Source organism: Camelus ferus, chromosome 25 (assembly GCF_009834535.1).
Source record: "Camelus ferus isolate YT-003-E chromosome 25, BCGSAC_Cfer_1.0, whole genome shotgun sequence".
Lineage (NCBI taxonomy): Eukaryota > Metazoa > Chordata > Mammalia > Artiodactyla > Camelidae > Camelus > Camelus ferus.
The window spans coordinates 30,751,901-30,779,594 of record NC_045720.1 but is presented as its reverse complement, the minus strand read 5'-3'; the positions used below and the strand labels follow the sequence as shown (position 1 = coordinate 30,779,594).

General features: G+C 40.5%; 3 protein-coding genes across 13 annotated transcripts in view; 1 reads left to right on the top strand and 2 right to left on the bottom strand.

The window, feature by feature from the left end:
• The window catches only part of VPS13B (vacuolar protein sorting 13 homolog B), a 627,764-nt gene extending 619,031 nt beyond the window's left edge, over positions 1 to 8,733 (top strand). For 4 of the 7 annotated variants that reach the window (XM_032468222.1, XM_032468224.1, XM_032468221.1 and 1 more), the window contains 4 exons: positions 514 to 690; positions 2,850 to 2,952; positions 3,454 to 3,703; positions 7,388 to 8,733. In XM_032468222.1, coding sequence (XP_032324113.1) covers positions 514 to 690; positions 2,850 to 2,952; positions 3,454 to 3,703; positions 7,388 to 7,636 — 779 coding nt within the window. In that variant the 3' untranslated portion in view covers positions 7,637 to 8,733. The remainder of the gene's footprint in view (positions 1 to 513; positions 691 to 2,849; positions 2,953 to 3,453; positions 3,704 to 7,387) is intronic. The other 3 variants (XM_032468218.1, XM_032468219.1, XM_032468223.1) reach the window with 1 other exon arrangement.
• Positions 8,734 to 9,283: 550 nt separating this feature from the next.
• Positions 9,284 to 16,089, bottom strand: LOC102514870 (cytochrome c oxidase subunit 6C). Its single transcript, XM_006192813.3, has 4 exons — positions 15,933 to 16,089; positions 14,808 to 14,942; positions 14,086 to 14,214; positions 9,284 to 9,406 (listed from the first exon to the last, which is right to left on the bottom strand). Exons 1-3 carry the CDS (start codon positions 15,993 to 15,995, stop codon positions 14,101 to 14,103), a joined length of 312 nt encoding a protein of 103 aa, XP_006192875.2. The 5' UTR covers positions 15,996 to 16,089; the 3' UTR covers positions 9,284 to 9,406; positions 14,086 to 14,100.
• Positions 16,090 to 16,238: 149 nt separating this feature from the next.
• Positions 16,239 to 27,694, bottom strand: part of RGS22 (regulator of G protein signaling 22) — a 134,366-nt gene continuing 122,910 nt past the window's right edge. For 2 of the 5 annotated variants that reach the window (XM_032468228.1, XM_032468230.1), the window contains one exon: positions 16,239 to 20,264. In XM_032468228.1, the coding sequence (XP_032324119.1) occupies positions 20,245 to 20,264 (20 nt within the window). In that variant the 3' untranslated portion in view covers positions 16,239 to 20,244. The remainder of the gene's footprint in view (positions 20,265 to 27,694) is intronic. The other 3 variants (XR_004315277.1, XR_004315278.1, XR_004315276.1) reach the window with 3 other exon arrangements.

The following is a 27,694-nucleotide window of genomic DNA, read 5'->3' as shown; positions in this document are numbered from 1 at the left end:
TCAAAATTATTCATTATTAAACAATTATTAAAATATAAATATTGAATTATTATTAAATGATTGCTCTTATTCTTTCTAAAAGAGACAACATGGGAAAGGCCTGGCCCCTTGCAGTTTTTCATCCTCTTCATTCAGGGAAAATGTCCGAGGCTGAGCAGACTCACTCTTCTAAGGAGTTGTTAGCTCTCTTCCCTAAACTGTGCTGCCTGGTTTCTGGAAAGGTGTAAGGGTGCCACTTCAGAATGGTCTGGCATGTTTATTAAATTCTGAACTGAACTTCACAGGTCCCATCTGTGATGGGCCAAACCCAGTCTGAACCTGTAGTTTTGATGAAGATAATAAATGTCTAACTTAGCCTCAATGTACTTAGACAAATGGGAAATAAATGCATAGTAAAGAATTTCATAATGAGGCTGGGGTGTCAGTCCGAATAAAACTATGTTCCAGATTGAAGGTTCTCACTAGCTCAGGACTTTAAGCCTTAATCCTCACCAGGGACTCATTGTTTTTCAGGTGCAATTGCTGGTATCGTCGATCAGCCAATGCAGAACTTCCAGAAAACATTGGAGGCGCAGGCTTCAGCAGGACACAAGGCCAAGGGTGTTATCTCGGGCGTGGGGAAAGGAATCATGGGGGTGTTCACCAAGCCCATCGGCGGGGCTGCTGAGCTCGTGTCGCAGACTGGCTATGGTGAGTCGGCGGAGAGCCTGTCGGGCCAACTCAGACATTACCCATTCATTTGCGTTTCTATACCGAGGCCCCCCCCACTTAGATAATCCAGCCCCTCACGTGACAAAGGACTGAAAAATAAAATAGATAAATCTATAAGTAGATAAATAGCTATTTTTCTCACCTCCTTATGCTTATTTATACAAAGAGTAGAACTGGCCTACTAATAATAAATAATAAAAGTGCAGAACCAGGAAATCAGTGAGTAAATTCAGTATATATATGTCACAGATCTTTTTCCAGTACATTTAATAAAATAGACTTTAATGAAAAGTAACCAGTTAGAGGTTGAGGTCAAGATGTAGAATATATTGAAGCTGAGAGTAGAAGTACTTTTTCTGGTGAGCAATTTGAAAGGAAAAAAATAGGTTATACGGCAGGAAGATATTCTTAAATGACAAAGTCACTGTCACACTGGAGAGTGAGAGAGAGGGGCCTGAGTGTAGGTGGGTGCGTGTGCACGCAGCGTTGGGCATGGCTTTCTCGCCAGCAGACTGGGGGGCCTGCTGCCACCTGGCCGAGTCTCCCGGCCAATGTCAGCAAAGACATGTGATCTGCAGCCGGAACCCCCCTCTCCCAAGCGCAAGGCTGCAGAAACCCTGGGCTCCTGGAACTACCGTGCTTGGAGGGTGCCTGGGCTCTCCACACACGCCTGCGTGCACGGGAGCGCCGGGTGCCTGGGAAAGGAAGCACCTCCTCCTTTGCTAATTTTCTGCCGTCTTGACTGAGCAAGTTAAAGGGACTTTCAGTAAACAGGTAACTGGAATTGTTACCTTTTTTCCTAAAATCATGTCTTTATTTTGGTCACAAAGCTATTGTCTAGCTGGCATCACCAGCTACGAGAAGGCCCTCCTCCTCCCTGCGGGCGCTCTGCATCTGCATCTGGCCATAAAGCCCAAGGGCTACATTTCACTGCGGCATCCTGCGCCTCACTAGACCCGACAAGAGGCAGCCAGATCAGGCATAAAACACTGTCTGAAAGGAAGAGAGCGGGGGACGAATGCCCACACTCAGGCAGCCATCCAGAGAGGCTCCTTTAAGAGACCACACAGATAGGAACATGTGTTCCCCTCCGCTTTCCCCCTCGCCTCCCGCTCTAGTTCTGTCTCTCCTTCTCTGAGTGACATTTTCACTTGCAGGGAAACTGACAAAAAGAACTGCTGCAACTCATAACTGGACAAAGTTAAATGCTTCCTTATCAGATGCTTACACAGTAATAAAAACTATTCCTTCTGCGATGGACGCCTGTGAGGCAAAGTCAGCTTATACTTCATAAATTCCCTTGGTCTTGAGAATGCCATTGTCCCTCACTGTGCGCTTCCCAGGGCTGCGGAACTCTCCCTTATGTAAGAGCATCTCAGAACAGAGCTTCACATGGACTTGTTGGTTTCCATCATTCTTGTAAAACTTTTATTACCGCACTGAAGGTTTTACAAACCACTAACTCTTAGTCTAATGACTGTGCCTCCTTTATAAACATTTACAAGCCCTCAGAAAGCACACATGCTGTACCATCTTTGGTTCTGGAGAGTCTCTTTGGAGGACTGCGTGGCCGCTGCTGGGTGCCCTCGTTTGGTGCTGGCACCAGGGAGAGCGTGTCATAAACCAGAGGCCCCAGGAGCGCTCATAAATGTATATGGATTCATGTTTAACAGCTGGATTAAGTCACTTAAATACGTATCTAAGCAAAACATGTGCCTTTGTGTGCATCTGTGTGTGTTGTTTTTTATTATTTGACCAGCCACAGCAGATACAGAAGTACTGTAATATTAAGCAAGGAAGTTGACTAACAATCTTGACTTTTTTTATCATATAAATTGTAAATGATGTGTAAGCTGTTGCTCAGGACTGATTACTCCCAGGAGCATTATGCTTCCTCTAATTGCCTGTCTCTGCTTGGACTGTAGCTCATTCATATTTCAGTTTGTAGCTAATGTAAGATCACCAGGGTTAAGAGCCTTCCACTGTTTAATGATTATCTATGCACATGCTTCCAAAGATGTGACATCATTTTGGATCTGTAGTAGTTTATGGATGGCGCTAAGCAGATGACATCACTCTAGCGTGAAACTGTTTTCCAGAAAACAACTAGTAAAACTCCCTTACTTCTCTTACCACAGGTATTTTACACGGAGCTGGACTTTCTCAGCTCCCCAAACAGCGCTATCAGCCAAGTGATCTGCATGCTGACCAGGCTCCAAATAGCCACGTCAAATACGTCTGGTAAAATCACCTAGACACTGGGTCATGGGTACATGCGCACTGTATGTTAACAGGCTCTGGCTTGATTTCAAACTAACGGGCCGTGCTTCCAGGGGAGCCCACACAGGGCAGCTGCTTTCAGGGAAAGTCTGCCGTATACAGATCTGGGCTGGCAGAACTCCCCCGCCCTATGCGTCCCATTCAGGGGAGGATGCACATTGGCAGAGGAGCCCAGGCCTGCGAGAGGGCCTGAGATTCTCTGTGGAGCCAGCATTCCAAGTAGGGGTGACATTTCTAGTGGGAAGAAGAGGAATTAACCAGAGCCAAGGGAGGTATGTCTCCTGAAGGAGCTGGGTTCTGTTGATCAGTATCAATTTGAGATTTAAAGTTGACAGTTACATCTCAGGCTGAAATTAATCATCAGGTTGGTGAGGGCTTTTTCCTTGGTACACACAGTGAGCCCTGATAGGTGACCATCTTTTCAAAGCTGCCTCCTGGCCTCACTGTTCTCCTTTGAAATAGGAAAATGCTTCAGTCTCTGGGCAGACCAGAAGTCCACATGGCCCTGGATGTGGTTCTGGTGAGGGGCTCAGGCCAGGAGCACGAAGGGTGCTTGCTGCTGACGTCAGAAGTGCTCTTCGTGGTGAGTGTCGGCGAGGACACCCAGCAACAGGCTTTCCCCGTCACGGAGATCGACTGTACACAGGACAGCAAGCAAAGCAACCTGCTCATCGTGCAGCTCAAGCAGCCAAGAGTGGCCTGTGATGTGGAGGTACATTTCAGAAAGCAGGGCGACCGGGGCTTGCTGCTGGCAGAGTCGAGACACAGGGTGACCGGTGGTTCCAGGCATTTTTGAGCCCACAGCCTGTAGAGTGGCTGCTGGAGACCAGGAGGGCTGTCGGGGGAGGGTGTGCGGGCGGTGAGGCAGCCATTGCAGAAGCGGGTGGGGAAGCTCTCACCCGGGTGTGCGTGTGAGGCTGTCACAGGAGAGCCAGGCAGGAGGCTGGATGGACTCACAGCTGGGGCTCAGTCACCACAGGAGCTGAAGAAGGCTTGGTTGTCCTGAGGCTTGGGCACTGGAGTGGGCAGGACAGTGGAGCTCCAAAGCGGGCAGGCCTGTATGCGAAGGGGCCAGGGCCGAGGCAGCAATTCCCTGAAAATACTGCACGGAGCAGACCTCCTGGTCTGAACTCCCCAGAGCAGACCCACATCTGCACATGGCCTGGGAGTGACTGCATTAGGTTTGTGGGGACTGAAGGGGACCACCATTGAAGTGAGGGGTGTCGTGAGTGAAACAAGGCACAGGCAGTAGGCCGGACCTTTGCAAGGTCACAGACCAGGTCTGACTCCCTCCCTCCCTCGTTCCCAATCCCAGACTTCAGGATGAAAACTTTGTCAGTGTGTGTCTCTCTCCCACCCCCTGCTCTGCGTTCTGTGTTCCCTTTCCCAGAGGACAGTTTCCCATCCCTTATGGACCAAAGGGGGCCTCCTGGGGATGCTGCTTGGGCTCTTGGGGCAGCTCCCTGGCCACACAGCTTGAGATGTGCTGGCTAATGTGCTGGCCACACAGAAGTTGATGTAGAATGGCTGTTCAGGTTGGTGATTCTGGGTGTCAGGGGTCAGAGGTGAGCACCAGCTTCCTGTAGTCCAGGCCGCGGTGAGCAGGTGCACCCACTGGAAAACTGCCCTCCCTGCTGACTGCCTGATCCACAGGGCCCTGAGAGTTGACCCCAGATACAGGTGTCTTTTCCCACACAGCTCACCAGAGGTAGACCAGTGGCAAGCTGGAGCCTGCTGGTCCTAACTTAGGAACTGAGGAGCCCCAGGAGAGGACAGCACACCTGCCTCCTGCCTGATTCCTTCTTTCTTTTCTTCCTGGTATGGGAGCCTGCGTCTTCCTCACACCACCGTTTGGGTAAAATTATCTGAGAAGATGGAAGGCAGCCAACCACAACAACTCTGAGATTTCTCTAGTTTCTTGGATCATAATCAGTCAGGCTTTAAGCTGGGGCTTGGCACTAGGACTACACTGCTGGTTCGAGTTGATGACTTTCTGGGAATAAACAAGAGGTCAGATGTCCAGGCTGACTTTATTAGATCTGCCAAAATCTTCTGATCCAGTTGACAATAAAGCAGCAGTAATCTGGCTACAGGACTTGGCAGGGGATAGTATCATTATCTTCAAGTCCTTGGTCCTTAACGAGAAACTTCCAAAGCCCTGAGGAGTATCTGTGACCATCGTTATTCCTTAGCTGTTTGGGAAATATTTCAGATCTTAAACTATTGAGACTAGAGAATCATCTTTTGCTGTTATCCCTCTCTTTGGCTTTCCTGTTTGAGAAGGGTACTGTTTGAGGAGGGGACCAGACCTCAGTTTCTCTGGGGGTTGTTGAGATGATAGCTGGAGTCACCACCCCTAGGCATCACCAAGGCTAATTGAGACCGTGGGATCAGCTGGAGGCAGAAGCGCTGACACTCTGGACACCAAGCTCACCACTCATTTTCCACTGGTGTTCAGGGGTCACAGGACCAGGGTTGAGGGGTGGCTGAAACAGAGGCAGGAAGAGGTGACCGAGAGCAGGGACACTGTTGTGCTTCCACAGCAGCACCTGGCACTGGGCAGGACCAGGTGGATCCCCAGCATGCCTTCAGCCTCCAAATTCTGCTCTTACTATCTTCTCACAGGAAACAAAAAGTAACTGCCTCGTTAATCCTGTGTCCAAACCCTAACCTCCCCTACTCACCCCAGTGGACACCCAAGCTGCAGAACAAAATGCCTTTTTTTTTTTTTTTGAGACAGTAGACCTTTTAAGAGTCCTATATCCAGTGTATTTTCAAAGTGGGAGTAGGGGGGCCGTCAGCAGTGCTGTCTTGACAGTGAACTGTCCCCAGTGGCCATGCCCACGTCAGTGCTCACCAGCCTAATGCACAGGCGTAAAACTGGGCTGAGAAGCCTACCCAGTGTCCTCCAGTGAAAACTAAAGAACAGTATTTTAAGGTCTTTACATAAAATGGCTTTTCTGGGATTTTGCTCTCGATGCTAGGAAACTCAGCTCCTTTGAGTTTTAGAAGGAATTAATTTATAGATGACATCATTCAGTATATTCAAATATCGCAGGATTGATTTCTTAAAAATCAGCATTTACTCTTCTTGGTTAAATGCAGCCATTTTTAGGGTAATAATTGCTTAATATGCCTGGCACACTGTTGAAGTCCCATATGAGAGGCTCAAAATGAGTCAGAAGGTCAATTTATTCCTTGGCCATGTTCCTTTCACAACACGGGTTTTCCTGTGCTGCTGTTCAGGAGGAGCAATTAAGACTGTGTGTGTATTCAAAGCTTTCCAAGTGAATTCTGACCCCATCAAATGATATCATCAGAGCTCTGGCTTTTGCCTGGTGGTGCACAGCTTTCATCTGTCAGTGAACCTTTGGGGGCCTTCCTTTTCTCTACCAAGCTTAAAAAGACAGACTGAACTCTAATGCATGGATGCCCTATGTATTGCTCTGGCAGGCAGACCTCACCCTTTACCAGCCCACTGGCTTTCTACAGCTTTTAAAGCACCTTTAGCTGCACTGTCTCTGTGCCCTACACAGAAACGTGTACATTCTTTATTATTTCAGGAAGTAAGAAGCTCACATTAAAATGTAATTCTCCCAGAGTGGTCTTGCCAGCATTTGCTAGGTAAAGACCACTGAAAGGTCAGTGGCTACCTGATTCCCACAGATCAGTGGCTTTCGTTTCAAGTTTCCAACTGCACTTGATTTACACACTACATAGCTGCAGGATTTCAGGATGGGAAGAATTTATAGCTCCACTTGCCTTTGATGGGTGCTTTCTCAGAAAATCTTGCTTAAGAACTTAGGTAGTATATCTCAGTTCTCCTATTTGAGTTCCACTGAAGATGAGCCAGACTTTTATGAACCATAAATGTACTTTGCATCCTCCCTCTTTTCCATAAAAATTTCCCCTTCCTCTGCCCAGTTTTTTTATTTTCTCTGGCTTTAAATCCTAGTATTTATAAAAACAGAAAATGTTACAGTTCAAAAGGTATTTATTTTTTTAAATGCTCGGTCCAAAGCCACTGATTTGAAAGAGGCGCTATTCTCCATTTTTTCCTGTCAAATTAAAGAGGTTCTGTCTGGAGAGGTTTGCAGAGACAGGCAAACAGCTTTTATCTCAGGGTGCAGAGTTTAATGTTGATGAGATTCAAGTAGAGGAAAGGCACTTTTCTCCTTTCTTCCTGGACTAGGTTAGTAAAGAATAGCGAGATGACTTTTAAGAGCAAATCATCAACTTTAAACCTGGGAATTTTACACACCAAATGCTTATTCAGGGCCTTTATTAGATAACCTAAAAGGCCTAACAGTGTATCAAGGCAAGAGAAGAGATAATCTTATGGAAAGTTTCATTATGGGGGGCTTGGCAACTAAAGAATCTTTCTTTTGGACCCCAGGTGGACGGAGCTCGAGAGAGACTATCAGAGCAACAGTATAACAGACTTGTGGACTACATCACAAAGACATCTTGTCACCTGGCCCCCAGCTGCTCTTCCATGCAGACACCTTGCCCTGTGGTGGCTGTGGAACCTCTCCCCTCCACTGTGAAATCATACCATTATATGGTTGAGCCACATTTTGCTCAAGTCTTCATTAGTAAATTTACCATGGTGAAAAATAAAGCCCTGAGGAAAGGGTTCCCTTGAGCCCCCTCTGAGGTGTTGATTCCTGCTTGTTTCTTTTTGGAAAAGAAACCTAACGAGTTTTTTAGGGTTTCTAACGTCTAATGCAGCACAAGGGCAACACTGTTCTATAGTTATAGTGATCTAGCCTCTAAAATGAATTCTGATTCTTCCTTTTCCCTAAAACTACGATACTTTAAAATGGAGTGATCAAAAAAGAAAAACTTCCTTTTCTGATTAACAGAATCCTGATTAACAGAATCTTTAGTTTTATCACAAGTAGAAAATGCATTCTTTCTTGCTCTGGTATTTGCTAAAATCTCAACTATAATTAAGATCTGTTAACTCTGTTCTAACACAAAAGTCACGCCTTAGAATGGTGACAGATTGAAACTTCACACCCAGTTGCATCTGTTTTTAGGCTAAGACATCACCTTTAACACCCCTGTATGCAAAGATTTAAATTCTTTAAATGAAATTAAGTGCTTAGGATTCTGTTTACCTTATTGTTACTTAAATGTGATGCTGTCCTTTTAAGTGAAAGCTGACATGTATAGTCCTACTCTACATTCTGCATTTTACTGAAATTTATAAAACATTCTGATGACTGTCCACGTGTGTTTTGGAAAAAATGTTTTTGTTTTCCTAGTTTGTTTTACTAGGCAAGCTTGGCGTAAATCTTTTGTGTCTGCTGATAAAAACGGACCCAGAATGCTCAGGTGAGTTTATCTTATACTCCAATTAAAACACATTTTTACTCATTACATTGAAACTTGGGCCTTCAACCTGACACCTACAATTGTGAGATGCTAAGAAAATTAAATTTCAAATGCCCACATTAACTTTCTTTACCTTAGACATCACATGCTATTGAGCATAAGAAGTAACTAACTACATAGTTGTTTCTAGACTGCAAGACTGTTAATAGACAATTCAGGCTGAATATGAAAAACAAAAGTAGTTTGTCCATTACTTGTATCATACTCATTTAAGAAAGTTAAAGTTTTGTCAACCTGAAGAGTAAAACTATTTTTAAGAATGTAAATATGTATTCTTGTATCTTTTATGGTAATTTTGCATATTACTTCTAAAAATTGTTAAAAATAAAAAGAATCCTTGAATTACTGACCACACATAAATGTGTTGTTACCAGGGGCTCTTAAAATGCAGGTTTTCACTGATACCTGGGTTTACTACAGTCCACAGTATGGGACTCAAGAATTTTGCATCAGTTAATAACAATAAAACTGGGGATTAAATTAGCTTTGCCTAAAATACACTTAATTTTTAAAGCTCTCTATAGTGTCATTTGATCACAACAAAAAAACAATTATGAAAGGGGAGAAAGGTCCTGAGACCTCCTCTGGAAAAAGTTACCACACTGTGTAAATTAGCAGGCATTACTCAATTCCAACAAGACACAACTTTTTTGGATTAGACATTTTCCATACTGTACATACATTCTGTTAGCTCTTCCATAATACTGAGGAAAGACTCTTAAATTCCAATTATCTATTATTACATCTGTCCGGTGGTTGGATTCAGCAGGGCTAGAGACAATGAAGTCCAGAAGCATCTAATGCAAGTGTGTGTGTGTGTATGTGTGTGTGTTTTCATATATATATACATACATGTATATATATATGAAAAACAGAGCAAAGACTCAGTGTCCACAGTATCTGTTAATTGTTTATTTATCAAGAGAAACTACTCCTTAACCAAGATATTCATAGTTTCATAGTTCAGGAACGCAGGTAAGTGACAAACTTCCACGGAATTCAACCCAAAGAAATTCTGTGGAGAAAAAAGAGTAGCCAAGTTAACAAGCTTTCTCTTAGTACCTCACCACCCTGAAGGTCCCCTGAAGTCTACTGCTACCAGTGGAGCTGAATTTCGCCCAGGAGCCTGGGCTCCGGGTCCAATCTCCCCCATGCGTCCTGACCTCTCTGATCAGCCTCTTTGCCATTTGGGGCATACATATCTTACCCCAGAGGTTTCTTGCTTTTATTTACCAAATTCTTTTTTCCCCTCAAGTCCACCGCCCTCCATTCCCTTCTCATACCCATACCGTTCTTAAAAAGCAGCCCACCAGTTCTAAACATTTCTAGTCCTGTCTCCAAAACAGGAGAAAACAAAAATCAAAACTGAAAGGGGACCTATTTCCTCCAAAAACAACAATCAACTTCTTGTAAGTAAAAGGTAAAATAAACCTAAATATTTAAAAATCAGCCTGTTAACATCTGAGTATGAAATACATACCCACTGTGGAAATTCTGAAAATTTCAAAGGTATAAGAAAACAGCAATGTTAAGATTCCACACAGAACCACTAATATTTTCTTGATCTTCTTACCTTCAGCTTTTTTTTCTATGCACTTTTCACTTAACATAGCTCACGCTTTACATAAAACATTCTTAATTTTCTATTATAAATTTCTTCATATTACTTTGTGTTTATCATTTCTAATGGACCTAACAGTCCATGGTATGAAAGTCATAATTCCTTTATCAAATTTTCCAAACACTGGGAATAAAGTTGTTTTTCTATTGTATATTACCTATACTAAATATAAACTATAGCTTTTTATGCATGTTTTATCTATAATACAGATACTTAAGATAAACTATAGAAATGGACTATAACAGAGTTGAATTTCACGTTAGGCAAAAGTTACTTATATTCAAAATCATCCTTAAGTCTTAGAAAACTGATCTGAGTCCAATACAGCAGGTCTTCCCCCACATCCCAGATCTTAGCAAAGATCACACACACTCTCACACACACGTACATATGGCAGTTGGAATGCTCATTAAGGAAAAGTCTGCCTGAAAAAAAAAATAACATTCATACTCCCCTTGTCACATCAAACTCACTGAGGTGGCAGACAGGCTCATTTAACTCTCCTTAAATTGCTCTTTTTTGTAGAGCTTGAATCAAGTTAAAGACATGAATGACAAGATTCCAGAGTATGAATAGTTCCATCAGGTACTGCACACATGCTTTTAAATCAATTTAAAAAGCATATGGAACATCCTCCAGGATAGACCACATGTTTGGCCATAAAGCAAGACAACAGATTTTAAAAGACTGAAATCATAGAAAGTATCTTTTCTGGTCACAATGGATGAAACTAGAAATCAATACCAGAAGGAAAACTCAAAAATCCAAGTATGTTGAAATTAAACAAACACTAACAACCACTGGGTCAAGTTAAGTATCACAAAAGAAATTTTAAGAGATCTCAAATCAAAACCTAAGTTTACACCTTAAAAAGCTAGGAAAAAAGCAAAGCTAGCAGTAGGAAATAAAGATGAGAGACAAAATAGAGAACAGGAAACACTACTGATAAATCAACAAAATCAACAGTTAGCCATTTGCAAAGACCAACAATATTAACAAAACTTTAGTCAGACTAAGACAACTGAAAACAAACGAAAGCAGGGATATTACAAATGATTTTACACAAAGTACTATAAAGGAATACAATAAGCAATCACACCACCAAAGGTTGAACTGGCAATCAGAAACCTCTGGACACAAAAAAGTCGAGGATCAGGTGGCTTCACAGATTAAACTCTTCCAAATATTTAAAAAAGAATTAACACTAATCTTCCTCGAACTCTTCAAAAAAAAATTCAAGAGTGGGTAACACTTCTAAATTCACTCTACATATTTTATATATATTTATTTTTTATATATTGAGACACTAAAGATTTCTGGGTGGAGGAGAGACTGTCCCTACCATGCTTCCCTGAGCCTCTCCTGAGTCTCTTGTGACCACACCTGACTGACCATCTCACTAATGAATACAAAACATTCTGTAAGGCCAGCAGTACTCTGATATCAAAGCCAGACAAATATAACACAGGAAAAGTACTGAGCAACATCCCTAATACAGATGCAAAAATCCTTTACAAAATGCTAGCAAGCAGAATTCAACAGCTTATTAAAAGGATCATCAAGGATGATTCAACATACGGATATCAAACATAATAACACCACAGAAGGACAAGCCACATGACCATCTCAACTGATATAGAAAAAGCATTTGAAAAATTTAACAACCTTTTTATGATTTAAAAAACTCAAAAAATTAGGAATAGAAGGAAGCTACCTCAACATAATAAAGGTGATTATACAAGAAATCTACAGCTAATATACTCAATGGTTAAAGACTTAAAAGCTTTTACTCTAAGATCAGGAGGAAAAAAACAAGGATGCCCATTCTTATCACTTCTATTCAACATCAGACTGGAGGGGGAGGATATAGCTCAAATGGTAGAGCGCTTACTTAGCATGCAATGAGGTCCTGGGTTCAATCCCCAGTACCTCCCCTAAAAATAAATAAACCTAGTTACCTCCCCCCACCAAAATAAAAAGTAATTAAATAATACAATAATAAATAGAACATAAAGCTCTTTAAGAAAAAAAAAAAAAAAAAAGACAGACAACATCGTACTGGAAGTCCTAGCCAGAGCACTTGGGCAAGAAAAAGAAATAAAAGACATGCAAATTGGAAATGAAGAAGTAAAACTATCTCTGCAGATTACCTGATCTTACAGGCAGAAAACCTAAAAGATTCCACAAAAAAAAATCTGTCAGAATAAACTCAGCAAAGCTACAGCATACAAAAATTAGTCATTTTTTGTACACTAACAATGAATAACCAGAAAATTAACAATACCCATTACATTAGTGTCAAAAAAAAAACTAGTAATAAACTTACCAAGGGGGCAAGACTGGTATACTGAAAACTACTAAACATAAACTGTGCTGAAATTGACACAAATAAATGAAAACACATCTTTTGTGTTCGCAGCCTGGAATACTTGTAATTAAGATGTCCACAATACCCAAAGTGACCTACAAATATAATGCAATCTCTATTAAAATCCCAATGGAATTCTTGCGGAAATAGAAAAATCCATCCTAAAATTCATACGGTCTATTAAGGGATCCTGAATAGCCAAAACAATCTTGAAAAAGAAGACAAAGTTGGGGAACTAACACTTCCTGATTTCAAAACTTACCATAAAGATCCAGTAACCAAAACACTGTGGTATCAGCATAAAGAAATATAAACCAAAACAACAGAATAGAATCCAAAAATAAATCCTCACATATACAGTACAAAACAAACACACCAACAAAGGTGCCAACATCTAATGGGGAAAAGTCATTTCAACAAATGGTGTTGAGAAAACGGGATATTCGCATGCAAAAGAATGAAGTAGACTTTTCCCTTAACATCATATCCAAAAATTAACTCAAAATGGATCAAAGACCTAAAGGTAAGAGATAAAACTATTAAAACTTTAGGAGAAAACAAATACTTTATGACATTGGATTTGTCAATGATTTCTTAGATGTGACATCAAAAGCACAGGCAACAAAAATTACATAAATCAGACTCCTATCAAAAATTTAAACACAATCAACAGTGAAAAGGCAATCTACATAATGGGGGGAAAATACCTGTAAATCATACCTGACAGGGGGTTTAAAGAACTACAAACTCAACAAGAAGTCCAATTAAAAGTGGGCAAAAGAAGGGGGCATATAGCTCAAGTGGTAAAGCACATACTTGGCATACACAGGGCCCTGGGTTCAATCCCCAGTACCTCCGCCAAATTTAAATAAACCTAATTACCTCCCCCGACTCCCCCGGCCAAAATAAAATAATCAAAAAGTGGGCAAAAGACTTGAATAGAAAAAGATACAATTAAATGGTCAAAATGCACAAGAAAAGATGCTCAACATCACTAACCATTAAGGAAATGCAAATGAAAGCCAAAATAATCACTTCACATCCACTAAGATAGTTACTATTAAAAAAGAAATGTTCTCAAGGATGTGGAGAAACTGGGACCCTTGTGCACAGAAGTTGGTAGAGTGTAAAATGGTGCAGCCACCATGTAAAATAGTATGGCGGTTCCTTAGAGAATTAAAAATGGAACTGTCGTATAACCTACTTCTGGGTATATACTCAACTCCACTTCTGGGTATATACTCAAAATATTGAAAGCAGGTCACCAGAGAGAAATGCACACATCACAGATCATTATTCCCAACAGTCAAAAGGTGTAAGCAATCCAAGTGTCCATTAACAGATGCATTAATTAAACAAAATGTGGTATATACATAAAATGGATTATTTAGCCTTAAAAACAAAGAAAATTCCCACATATCCTTTAACAGATAAGCCTTGAGGACATTACATTAAGTGAAATAAGTCACAAAAAGTCACTTTATGATTCCCCTTACATGAGGTACTTAGAAAGTAGAATGGTGACTGCCAGGGGAAAGGGGAAATGTGGCAGTTTTGCAAGCTGAAAGGAGTTCTGAAGACTGGTTGTACAACAGTGTAAATGTACTTGACAATACTGAACTGTACACTTAAAAATACTTAAGATGGTGTACTTTGCCACAATTTTAAAAGATTTTAAAACAGTAACTTCAAATAACCACATTACCTTTACATTCCAAGATCATTTTGCACTCTGAAAGATACCAGCCTTCCTCATCTCCTCAAAATCTTTCATGGAATCATAGTTTCTGTAGAAATCTGCATATGCCTTCTTTCTTGGTTCAGCCACACCAAACTAAAAAGTACAGGTTACATTAGGGCTTATTTTTTAGATTATTAGAAACAATATCTAAAGACAACATAAATCACAAAGTTAACTTTAACTTGACCCTATTAGGGCCCTTAAAGAGGTAAGTAAGTTAAAATGAGGTCTTTAGGTTGGGTCCTAATCCAGTTTTGACTTGCACCTTTACAGGAGAAAACTGAGACAGAGGCAAGCTCATATACACAGGACCATATGACAAGAGGGAGAAGACAGCCATCTCCAAGCCCAGGAGAAAGGCCTCAGAAGAAGTCAACCCTGCAGCAATCTTAATCTTGGATTTTTACCTCCAAAACAAAAAACAAATTTATATTGTGTAAGCCACACAGTTTGTGGTACTTTGCTAACTATGGCAGCCCTAGCCGACTAAGACAGCTTCATTTAAAGATGGAGGACAAAGCTCTTTGGGGAAAATGATACTTTCCTGTCACACAGAGGTGAACAGAGAAAGGGAATGTATTAAACAGGGAATTTCTTTAAAAGACTCTTATGAAAATAAAACACATTTTCAACTTTAAGACACATTTCTATATTATGAGCACAAAATAAAAACCAAACATACATACCTTATACAAGGTTGCAACTCCCAGGGATACAACGAACGCTCCAACAATATGAAATCGCAGGCGCTTGGCCAAAAGGCCTCGCATCTGAGGTTTCGTCAAAGCACCAGAAGTCATGGTAGTTATTATCTTTGACAGCTAAATAGTAATAAAAAGAAAACTCTCATAAGACACCTAAAGAATTCTGTACATCTTAGTACCTAGAGGGGAAGGATAGAGGACCGACTCCTCCCCCAAAGCCTAAGGTGTTTACTGGCTCAGCCGGCTGCACCCTGTTTACCCTCTGACTACCCTAAATAAGCAAGACAACTGCAGCACAACAGTAACCGGGGATCAAAAACGACAAAAAAAAAATCTCTTGCAATTACAGGGAAGGTTAACAGTGGCTCTAGACTGACAATCACATTTCTAAGTATTTACAAACTTCCTACCAACTCATTTAATCGTCCAGAGGACCCTGTGAGACAATTACTATTCCCATTTAATTATGAGAAAACGAGGTTAGGGAACTACTGCAAGGTCACGCGGTCAACGACTAACACTGGGTCGGCACCCAGGAGCTGCCTGCAGGTCTCACTTAGTGACCGGGGCGCGTCCGTCTCACCCACGGGCCGACCTTGAGCGAGCGCGGCCGGGACCAGGCCGGAAAGGCGGTGGGCGCGCGGAGGGGGCTGCCTGAAGCCCACCCTGCCCTCCTGCCACAGGCAGGGTGACCCTCCTCTAGCTTCCCAACCCTAATCACGAACGCCAGCACACAGCGGACGCAGACCGAGGGCCCACACTGTTCCTTGGACCTCAAGTCCGGCCGAGGGAGAAACCACCCTCCCTGCAAGCGAACACACCGGGACCAGGCAGGTCAAATGACGTAACCAAGGTCACACAGAATGAGGGGAAAACGCAGCGGGGACCCAGCCCGGCGGTTCCTCCTGGCCCCGCAGCCCACCCAGCCTACGTGGGGCCCCTGCCACCTGCCCGCCTGCCCGCAGAGGCCGCGCTGGGGTCGACGCGGGCGAGAGGTCCGTGGTTTCCGACCGCAGAAATGCAAAATCAAGACCCAACTCCAAAGCACACCGAAGGAGGCTACACGCAGGAAAACCGAACAAGGGAAGGAAAAGCAACACGATTCACCTCAACAACGCCCTTCCAGACTGATGGAGAAATGGCCGGCGTTCCCGCAGTGCGCAGGCGCATAAATAGAGGGCGTGGCGAGGACCCGGCGACGGTGGCCGAAAGAGATCAAAATGCCTCTGGCGCGCCTCCCGCTGTTCACAGCTGAAGTTAATCCCTGTGTTTAGTCTCTTCCCCTCGGGACTTTGGTTTTAGGGCTTCACCTTATGAGTCCACTTCCTTAGTAATTTAGAGATATTGATCTTACTAATACACAGAATTAGGGAATTCAAAGATGTAGTACGTGAATTTTTTAAATGTACCCTACAAATACAGTACAAATCATCCTGGGCATGGATCGCCCCAACAATGTACACAAACCGACATTTTCATTATGACTACCCTTATGCGTCCAACCGCTTGCTTGTTTGGTTAAAGAGTGAACAAGACAGCCAAATTCTAGGAGCTCACAGCCCTGCAGATGAGACAGACATAAACAGATTAACACCAATCCTAAACAGTGGTCCCTACCACACAGAGGTGACCCAGCTGCTGCAGAAGCAATTACCTGCTTAGCAGAGCAGAGCAAGTTTTGATGGAAGTATTTGCGTGGGTTTTTAGTAGAAGACAAGTGTTTTAAAGGAAGGCATCTGCAAGTTTATGCAAAGTCGTGTGTAAAGGTAAGCCTCTTGTACCTTAGGGGTGTCTGGCTTGGTTTTTATTGAAACAACCTGGATTTGTATCGTGTTATTTAAGTCAACTCAGCAAGCAATGTGAAAGATTCCTAGGGACACAAAAGATACATGATACTGATTCAACCCATATTGATTGAGCAATTACTATGTACCAGACTCTGCTATTATAAATCATCGAGGAAGTGGTCCTTGTCAGTGAGTCTTTGTGTTCAACTTGTTAACAGACATTCTGGGGCATGAAACCTTTAGGTCACAAGGAAAAGGTGCTGATTGAAGGTCAAACTGGGTTTGTACCTCAGCAACATTTTTTTTCAGGCTACTTATTGTTGAACCCAAGTTTACAAGCAATGCACAGTGAGGTCAAACGAACTGAAACATCAGATTTTAGAGCAGAGAAAGGCCAAGAAAACCACACCAAGGGCTTGCCATTAGATTCTGCCTGGGTGAACTTCTCTCTTCTTGAGGTCCTCAAAATACCAAGATTCCATCATCTGTCAGGGGGCAGCCTTTCTTATTCACCTGATAAGCTGCGTGGAACGCAAGAGTTTCCAAAGTCTAGAGAGATCAGGTTGAGAGAAAAGATAAATGTTTTAATTCTACTTACAAAGGTGTAATTTACCAAATTGCTCTAAGTCATAATTAGCTCGAAGGGAAGGGTTTCCTTATAGCTGGAAAACACAGATCAAAACCAGTAATATTCCAAACAAAACCATGAAAATTATAACCATATTCACCAGTTACTCAATAACCAAACCTTTTGTTAATAGTTTTATGAAGCCATCAGATTTTCCATTGGGATTTTTAAATTTCTTACCCAGTTCAGCATTATGATCTGAAATTCATCAGAAACTTGTATTTGTCAAAGAGTCCTTCCCATGAATTTTCTTAAAGATGAAGCACTTTAACAAAAGTACAACAATAACTGTCTACGAATAACAAGACTTTAAAAGACATTGTTAAACACCTTATTACAATGTAATAGACAAAGAAACTTGGTCACAGCTGTGACACACAACATTTTAAGATACTAACTAAAATAATGACTGATAAGGTTTTAGCAGATAGGGCACGGGGTCCCTGGAGGAACTTTTTGACATACGAGAAGCCATTTTAGACCTAAGCCATTTTGTGATCTAAGCCTGGCCACATTGCTTGCCCTTGAACAGATCTCAGTAATAATGATCTTAAAGGAAGACTGCAAGTTCTATTTCAATGGTAGAGACCAGCCTGAAGCACTTTCTTGAGCTGTTTTGCAGAATGTAACCCTCCTTGGGCATTCAACTGGAACCCAAGGGATGATGGCCTTTTCTGACCCTCGTGACTTCAGTCACCTAAAGCTGGGACTCTGTCGACCTTTGCCCCAATTCAATGCTGAATTCTCCTCTGCTGTAGCCCCTTCATGAACATGCATATACCCTTAGCTTAAAACTTTGGCTGTTCAGGAAGACATTGCTTTGGGAAAGATCGCAGGTGGTCTCCTTACTTGCTGCAAGCAATAAATCCTTTCTTCTCCCGGTCTTTGGCGTGGTGTGTCTTCTGGCTGACACCAAGAGGCAAACCTAATTTTCAGGTAACAATAACATTATATACCAGGGCATGTCCAAATTTGAGAAATTCATATAATTTCTAGAATGTCTATATTAATAAAATTTACCCATACAGTATAACCTGAGGTTTAATCACTCATTTCACAATGCTTCCCATGTAATTCAACACACCAAATAATCCTAGTTAATTTACTCTCTCCGAGATGCTGCAGGTTTCCAGAGTGAGCTGTAGATGAAAAAAAACTTCAATTTGAATTTGATATTTGGGCAGTTTGTCAAAAATATCAAAAAGGTTTCAAAACACTTGGTCACACAGGATCACAGATCAGTGTGAATACTATTCATGTAATTAAAGCAACAATAAAAGATTTTGAAAGCAAATACAGATCACTTACACACAAAGAAACAATCTAATCAAAAGCAGCATTCCAAGAAAAGTTTGTTCTCTTAACATAGTGAGAAACCAAATCCAGTCCTACACCAGCCTAGTCTTAAAAACAAAATCAGTTTACCTAGTTACATTTAACCTGTCAACTGAAATAAGATGCACAACCTGTAAGCTGAGAGTTATGTTTTATTTGGCGGACTTTCTGAGGATTCAAACCCAGAAAGCAGCCTCTCAGATGGCTATAAGAGACTGATCCAAATTGGCAGGGGAGGAGCCAGGATAGATGAGTTTTGCCACAAAGAACAGGTAGTCGGAACATCAAAAAATTACTGTTAATTAAAGAAAATCAGACATCTCGAGTTCAGGAATTTAGCACTTTTCTATGTATGGGAAGATGCAAAGGTCTGAGCTCACTGAAATCATTCCTTTGATACACACCTAGCTCTCTAGGGCCAGTCTCCTGCTCTTCCACAACCTGAGTTCCCTCAGGGTGCACTGTTGGGGGTGGCTGCAGGGGCAGGTAGTAGCATACGACTTGATGGCCATAGCATCCTTTGTTTACTGATATGACTTGACTATTTTTCATTCACAAATCTTCACAAATCCAAACTGAGCAAATCATGACCATGTACAAAGCTTTTCTCGGTATTCCTTTTCTACAAGCCTACAACTTTTTGTATCCATTTTATTTTGGCCCTTGTTTTCTTTTCCCTTCAGAAACAAACAGCTCCAGGACAAAACTACCCTTTTATCCTTTAACAAAATTTCCATTCCTCCTACCTCCTTTTACTAAAAACACACACCCTACTCTCCTGGCACACTGAAATGTTTCTCTTATTATTTTAGTAGCGTTATATTTTAATTTTAACCCATAAAATTTAACCTTAAGTCTCTAGCAAAAACTGAGAAGCAAGTAATCGTAAACTGTTTGTCATACCAGCATTTCCTGCCTTAGTTTTCTTCTTGTAAGAAGCAAAGGTAGGTAAACTCAGACCCACTTAGCATTTTATCTTCTTTGAAATAACCTGGATTTTCAATAAATTCCTATCATTTAATTGAATTTAGCAAAACTAAAATTTCAAGTTATCAAAATCTGCAGAGACTGTTTTAGAAAGACATTTCCAAAACATAATTATTCCAAAAGAGTTTACCTAAGACCTCTTATCTCATTTACATTGAATTTACTTATAATTTTCATCAAACTGTTGACTGAAAAAAAGATGCACAACCTAAAAGTTGAGAATTAATTACATTTTCTTCGGCAGACTTACTGAGGTCTTCAGTGTAGGATACAGTCTCTCAGAGGTAACTGAGAGACTGTCCAAAGAGATAAGGGAGGAGTCAGAATATATAGGACTTTTTGCAAAAAACAAAAACAGGTAGTTGAACATCAAAAGATTACTGTTAATTAAAGAAAAGTCAGACAACTCAAGTTAATAAATTTAGGACTTTTCTCTGTGTGAGAAGATGCAAGAATCCAGGCTTAATGAAGTTATTTCTTTGATGTGCACCTTAACTATCTAGGACCAGTATGCTGTTTTCCTCCATCCTGGATACCCTCAGGGTGTACCTTGTGGAGGGGAGAGGGCAGCTGCAGTGGCTGATGGCTTGATAGCCACAACATCCCTTGTGTACTGATATGGCAGGCAGCATTCTTTGTCCACAGTATCATGTTACTTTCTTTGCTGACACATTGCAACAGATTATTTGACTTCCAGTAAACCTAGTATAATAAAAGTATACTTCTTAATACTGATGACCTTAAAGACATGTCTATATTAATCAAACCAACAAGCTTAAGCTATACCAGATTAAATACCAGATATTAATTTAATATTGAATATTTCCCAGATCATGTCAACCTGAAATTCATTCTGGCCAGTTTCTTATATATTTCTGAGAATTTACATAAGTGCTTAATTCTTTTAAGCTGATTAAACAGAGCTTATCCACAAACCAATCTTGGCAATGCCATTTGGAGGCAGAGACATATCACACTTATACTGTACACGTATACATATATCTATACAGACACAGCCAGAGGTCTCACAGTTTTCCTGCTTGAGTTTAAAAAGACCTCTTTTTTTCTTTAGTCTCGGTGATCACAGATGATTAAAGTTCCCAAGAGCCCAGGTAGATCATTTACAATAATACATATCACTCATCACATTTACATGCCTCACTCACTTCCAGATGAACTTGAATCAGCATTCAAGTTACTAAGACTCCATAATGAAGGTCAAAAGCAGAGAGAGAGAACAGAATTCGGACTCCTATACTAAGACACTCATGCACACACCCAAGATAAAAGCCAAACCAATTCCAAAAAGCTCACTTTAATATAGTAACATAAAAGCCTATACATAAGGAATCTCATCCCATTTTCCCTCCCTCCTACAAAATAGTTCTAGCAGTTGAAAGGTGATGTTATAATTTAGAGAGCCACCAGGAGCCATTGTTCTCCTATGGAGTACTGAGGCCTAGCAGGGTTACAATACAGTAGCGTCTTCTCTCACTCATGGGAGCATAGCTGAAGATCTCCCAGTGATCTTCCCAGCTGTAGTCCTCCCTGGGGACTATGCGATGGAACAGAGCTCTGATCACCCATACTTAATTATGGCAGGTGTTAAATATCAAGTAAACAACAAACCAGTGCAATGCAAAGTGGCAAATGGTCTTGCGTCTTTGAAGAGCTTTAAAGTTCCTTTGAGGGCCTCTAAATTGAATTACCAATTTATAGGAAATACAAGCATGACAGAGCAACATGTTAAAACACCACTGTAGGGATGCAGTTAGAATTCAGACTGGGAAACTCTGCAGGACAGCCTGGTTTCTTTCTTTCTTTTGTTTTGTTTTGTTTTGTTTTGTTTTGTTTTGTTTTGTTTTGTTTTTACAACCTGGTTTCTTTAAAAAAAAAAAAAAAAGAACTGTAAGGAACTAAAAAAGGGAGTGAGAATTGTCAAGCAATCACAATGTGTGGAACTTGTTTGGATCCTGATTCAAATGAACTGTAAAGCAGGAAGACAAAAAATCTAAAAAGATTTATGCCCTGGAGGTAATAGGAAATTTCCACACTAATTGGTTATTTATGAAATTAAGAAATTATTGTGAAATCTCTTTTTAGGAATGATAATGGCATTATGGTTTAGAAATATATACTGAAATATTTCCCAATCAAATGACATCATGATGATGATGATTTGCTTCAAAATAATACAAGGGAGGTTGGCAGGTAGATGGACAAGAGTGAGGGATGTTGATTAGGGGAGAATTAATCAGGGGTCAGCAAACTGTTCCTATAAAGGGCCAGGTAGTGGCTGGTAAATGCAAAAGTAAAACAGATAAAATATAAAGAAATGAACATGACTATGTTCCAATAAAACTTTATTTATAAAAACGAGTAGTGGGCTGAACTTGGCCCTTGGGCTGTAACTTGCTGACCCCTAGTTAGTAAGCATTATTGCAGCTGGACCACGGTTACACAGGAGTTCACTATACTATTCTGTCTACTTTTGCATATGTTTGATGTTTTCCATGATAAAATGTTTACAACAAATGAATGTCTTTAGCATCGTTTCTAAGCCTCAGACCACTCTTCAGTCATCTTGGTATAATTCTTGCAGGCGACTGTCCCTCATACCTGACTTTGATGACATAACTTTCATTGCCGCTTTTGTACATAAGCTTTTAAACACCAAACTCACCTGAGAGTTCCCTGAACAACTACATTAATTTTGGTGTGGCTTCTATTTCAGAACTATATTTTCATTTTTAAATTTAATTTAATTTTTAATTTTTGTCCTTTCATTCCTCTTAAGCCATCCCATTTTAAGTGGAATCAGACCACATCTCACATTTCTCTAAATAACTTTAAAAATATAAAAATCCTCCTTTCCCTCCATCTAAGATGCTTATTCTACAAATATTTACTGAGGTTACTACAGGCCATATCTTGTGGCAGTTTCTGTGAAAGCAAAGATGAACATGATTTTATCCTGATCCTTGGGGAGCCCCTAGAGCCCTGCAGACCCCTCCTTTCTCATTCTGAACTCCAAGACACTGCCCTCTAAGCTTCCCATCTCTTTAATATCACCAGCTATTCTCATTATTGATAGACTTAAGCTCAATGTATCAATTAGCTGTGCTTTCCTCTCTGCCTTCTGGAGAGATAGACTGACCCAGGACCAGTAAAGATAAGGGCAGCCCCAAGAGAGAGGGTCTCAGTGTGCATGCAGCTTAACCCAAAATTTCCATGCTTCAATTATCTGCACACTCCTATACTATTACTTATTAACATTTTTCTTTAAATTGACTCATTAGAAAAAATCAGTATAGACATTAATATTTGGAGATGCTAAACTTGGGCGTTCCCAATGTCCATAGGGCCACCATTCACTCCAGGGGAAGAGCTTTCTTTACACACTGTCCTCAGGGTAGTCAACTTGTTGAAGTGATTTTGAACCTCTCAGTTGGCAAATAGTCTTAAAAGCCACAGCTTTTGATTGGTGTGAGCTTTCTAAGGAAAAAGAAAGTCTTCAAGAATCAATAGCTTAGTCCATTAGGAAGCAGGGGTATAAAGAAAGTGGGATTATAAGCAATAAGTCCAAAATAAGCAGTTTCTTACTCCAAAGAAAATTAAATGAGATGGGGGGAGAAGGATCAGGGAAGAGGTAACTGGAGCTTGGATATCTCACTGATTACTTCAGAGCAAATCCCAGCTACCACATAATTTCATCTGTAAATATCCTATTATATATCTCAAAAAGATAGTCTATTTTATAATAGAACTACAATATCATTATCATACCTGAAACAATGATAATCCCTCACCATCAACAAATATCCAGCATTCAGATTTCTAAGTGTCTTTTTTTTTTAACTGTTTGAATCAGGATCCAAATAAGGACCACATGTTGCGATTGTTTGAAATGTCTTTTACATCTCTTGCAATTTATAGATTCCCTCACCTTTTTTTCTTGCAACTTATGTAATTTTTTAATGATGTATTTGCCTTTCACATTGAACTTCTTTTTCCCAGTTTACATTTTATTCATTTTTAAAATGGTGGTACTGGGGATTGAACCCAGGACCTCATACATGCTAAGCTTGGGCTCTATCACTGAGCTATATACCCCACCCCCCCACCCCATTTTGTTTGCTTAGTGCAGTTGCTGTGTACTACTTTAAAATCATCTTGCAGTGAGCTGTCCTGTACCTGGAGGAACACTGACTCTTGGTCAATAATTGTAACACACTAACATTTCTGGAGCATAGACAGCTCTCATAGATACAGGGTTGGGAAGAATCACAAGCTAGAGGCATTACTAGGTCCCCCTCCCAGTCTATGGGAGGCTTCATCAAGGACTCCTCTGTTGACTATCCCCACACAACAGACAATTTCCCCAGATTAGGACTGTCAATGCCTTCTCATAGCTTGTAGGTCAAGTTCACGCTCCTAATGGAGTGAAACAGCAGATTCTAGTCTGATCCAGTCCACCTGTTCAGTTTCTTGCCCAGAGTCACCCTATAAGGAAACTCATCCACACTCCTGGTTATACAGTCCTCTCTCTCAATACACCTACTGTCATCCTACTCTGCAGAAGCAACTACTTTTACTGTTTCTTCCATTTATTATCTTTATATTTATGAATCATAGCTATCATTTTGCAATCATATGCTACCATGTGAAAGCATAAATAATATATTATCATTATGTAGTAATGTGCTATCCTACTGCAGGGAAGGAAAACTTTTCTTTTCTTCCCTTCTAGGTTCTTTGGCTGGCCTAATAATTAAATTGACATAAGACAGATTAACAGGAGAAACAGAAATTTAATTTCATATGTATAGGAATTCATGAAAAATATGAGATACAAAGAAGTGACCAACGGGGGCAGCTTTTATACCTTTTAGACAAATATACGATAAATTTGTGCAGAATTGACAAGAAAAAGAAGTTTGGATTTGGGGTAATAAATCAGCAAAGAACTAACAAGGTTTATAGCTTTTTAGAGAGCTCTAAGTTCTCTATCTCTGGTGATGAGGTACATTTCTTCAGTATCTAGTACAGGGAGGGTGCCTTTCACAAGGGAGATTTATTTCCTGCTTTCAGAGGGACAAAGGAGGGTCAGAGTGTTCTCCTGCACTGGCTGTTTCTGGAGTGACTTTAATTCAAAATAATCAATATGCAAAGTGGCATATTTTGGGGTAGCATATTTGGCTGCCCTTCAATATGACAGCATAATATGCTATTAAATAAATCTCTTGTGGCTCACCCTGGAGACCTAAAAGCTGGTGGCAGACATTTGGGGAGTGTTTATCTACATGAGTTATCCTAGAGGCTGACAGCTTGCTTGGGTTGTTAGCACCAAGACCCAGCCCCACCCAACAGCCTGTAGGCTTAAGTGCTGGGAAGCCTCAGGCCAAACAGCTTACTGGGTCAGGCCAAAGTACTGGGCTGGAACGCAGCCCCACCCATCAGCAGTCCAGAGCAGCCTAGGCACAGCCCTACCCACCAGAGGGCCAGGACCAAGCATAAAAATGGACATAAACATCAATGGAACAAGATAGAAGGCCCAGAAATAAACCCATGCACTTATGGTCAAATAAACAAAGGAGGCACAAATATACGATGGAGGAAAGACAGTCTCTTCAATAAGCAGTGTTGAGAAAACTGGATAGCTATGTGTAAAGGAATAAAATTAGAACATTCTCTAACATCATATATAAAAATAGACTCAAAGTGGATTAAAGACATAAATGTAATACCAGATACTATAAAACTCCTAGAGGTAAACATAGGCAGAACACTCTTTGACATAAATCGCAGCAATATTTTTTTCGAACCAGCTCCTAGAGTAATAGAAATAAAAACAAAAATAAACAAATGGGATCTAATTAAACTTAAAAGCTTTTGCACAGCTAAGGATACCATCAACAAAATGAAAAGATAGTCTACAGAATGGGAGAAAATATTTGCAAATGATGCAAACAACAAAGGACTAATTTTCAAAATATACAAACAGCTCATACAGATTAATATCACAAAAAAAAGCAACCCAATCAAAAAATGGGTAGAAGACCCAAGTAGACATTTATCCAAAGAAGACATCCAGATGGCCAACAAGCACATGAAAAGATGCTCAACATCACTAACTGTTAGAGAAATGCAAATCAAAACTGCAGTATCACCTCACACCAGTCAGAATGGACATTATTAAAAAGTCCACAAACAATAAATGCTGGAGAGAGTGTGGAGAAAAAGGAACCCTCCTACACTGCTGGTGGGAATGGAAATTGGTGCAGCCACTATGGAGGACAATATGGAGATTCCCCCAAAAAACAAAAAATAGACTTACCATATGATCCAGCACACCACTCCTGGGCATATATCCAGAGGAAAATATAATTCAAAGAGACATATGTATCCCAATGTTCACAGCAGCACTATTTACAATAGCCAAGACATGGAAACAACCCAAATGTCCATCAACAGATGACTGGATAAAGAAGACACACACAATGGGATACTATTCAGCCATAAGAAGGAATAAAATAATGCCATTTGCAGCAACATAATGGAACTGGAGGTTGGCATTCTAAGTGAAGTAAATAGGAAAGAGGAAGAAAGATATCATACAATATTGCTTATATGTGGAATCTAAAAAAAAGGACAAAAATGAACTTATCTACAAAACAGAAACAGACTCACAGACATAGAGAACAAACTTATGGTTACCAGTGGGTAAAGGGGTTAGGAAGAGATAAATTAGGAATTTGAAATTTGTACCTCTTAGGGAGTCATGGAAATGTTAGCTATCTTGATTGTAATGGTGGTTTCATTGGTGTATACATCTATCAAAATTCATCAAATTGTACATTGAAATATATATAGTTTACTGTATAGGAATCATACCATAATAAAAGTGTTTAAAAAAAATGAGGCAATATAAAAGGTCACCTTCAGATCTGTGTTCATGGCAGGGCCTGTCAACTGGAAAGTGTCACTTTAGGTGAACAGACAAGGAGAAGCCATTAAGCTTTGGATGTTATAAAATGAAATGAGGAGAGCTGTGTGCTGACAAAGGCACTAATTCACATGCTTACTGCCCAGTCTCTCACCAGACAATTCTTTCCATTTCTTTTGTTTTTTTGGTGTTTAGTTTTTGGTTTTTGGTTTTATGAATTTGTTTAAATTCCTTTTCCCCCAGCTTTATTAATGTAGATTGACAAATAATAGTTGCATAAACTTAGGTTGTACAATGTAATTTTTTTCTTCTTGTTACAGTAAGCAATGTGATGCTTTAGTATATGCATACGCTGTGAAATGATATACAATGGAATATTACTCAGCCATAAATAAGGAAACCCTCCCATTTGCAACAAAGGATAATCTGGAGGACATTTTGCTAAGTAAAATAAGCCAGACACAGAAAGACAAATATTATATGATCTCATTTCTATGTGGAATCTAAAAAAGTCGAACTCAAAATCAGAGAGAAGAATGGTGGTTGCCAGGGGCTGAGGGATGGTGGAAATGGGGAGATATTGTCAAAGGGTACTAACTTTCAGTTAGAAGATGAATAAGTTCTGAGGAGCTAATGTGCAGCATAGTGACTATAGTTAACCATACTGTATAATAGTCTTGAAATTTACTAAAAGTATAGATCTTAAGTGTTCTCACCACACACACACACACAAAAAAAAAATAGTAGCTTTCCATGTCTTTTGAATTGAAATTAGTCAGTTTTTCCCTCTCACTCTTGCTCTGTCTCTCTTTTTCTCTTTGCTTGAGGAGAATGAGGCATTCTCTGCAGAGATTCATATGTATTAAGTGTTTTGCCTACAAATCTTCCAGTAACTCCTCTATTTTCATCCCCATGTTTCACTGTCTCAGAGGACCTGGCACTTCTGAGTCCTCAGCCTCTCCAGGTTTATGAGGGGAAGTTGTACAGTCTCCTCAACTACAATATTTACCATGCATTTTTTCAAGTGAGGTTTCCTCCCTGCCTCATTAAATACTTACTCCATCACCCACTTTCAGTCTCCAGAAACTTGCTGAAACCTCTGATCAACTGATGCCCTCTATTTATTTTTGTGGGTTTATAACTTTATCCTTTATAGTAATTTTTAGGGATTTGGAGGAAGAGGAGC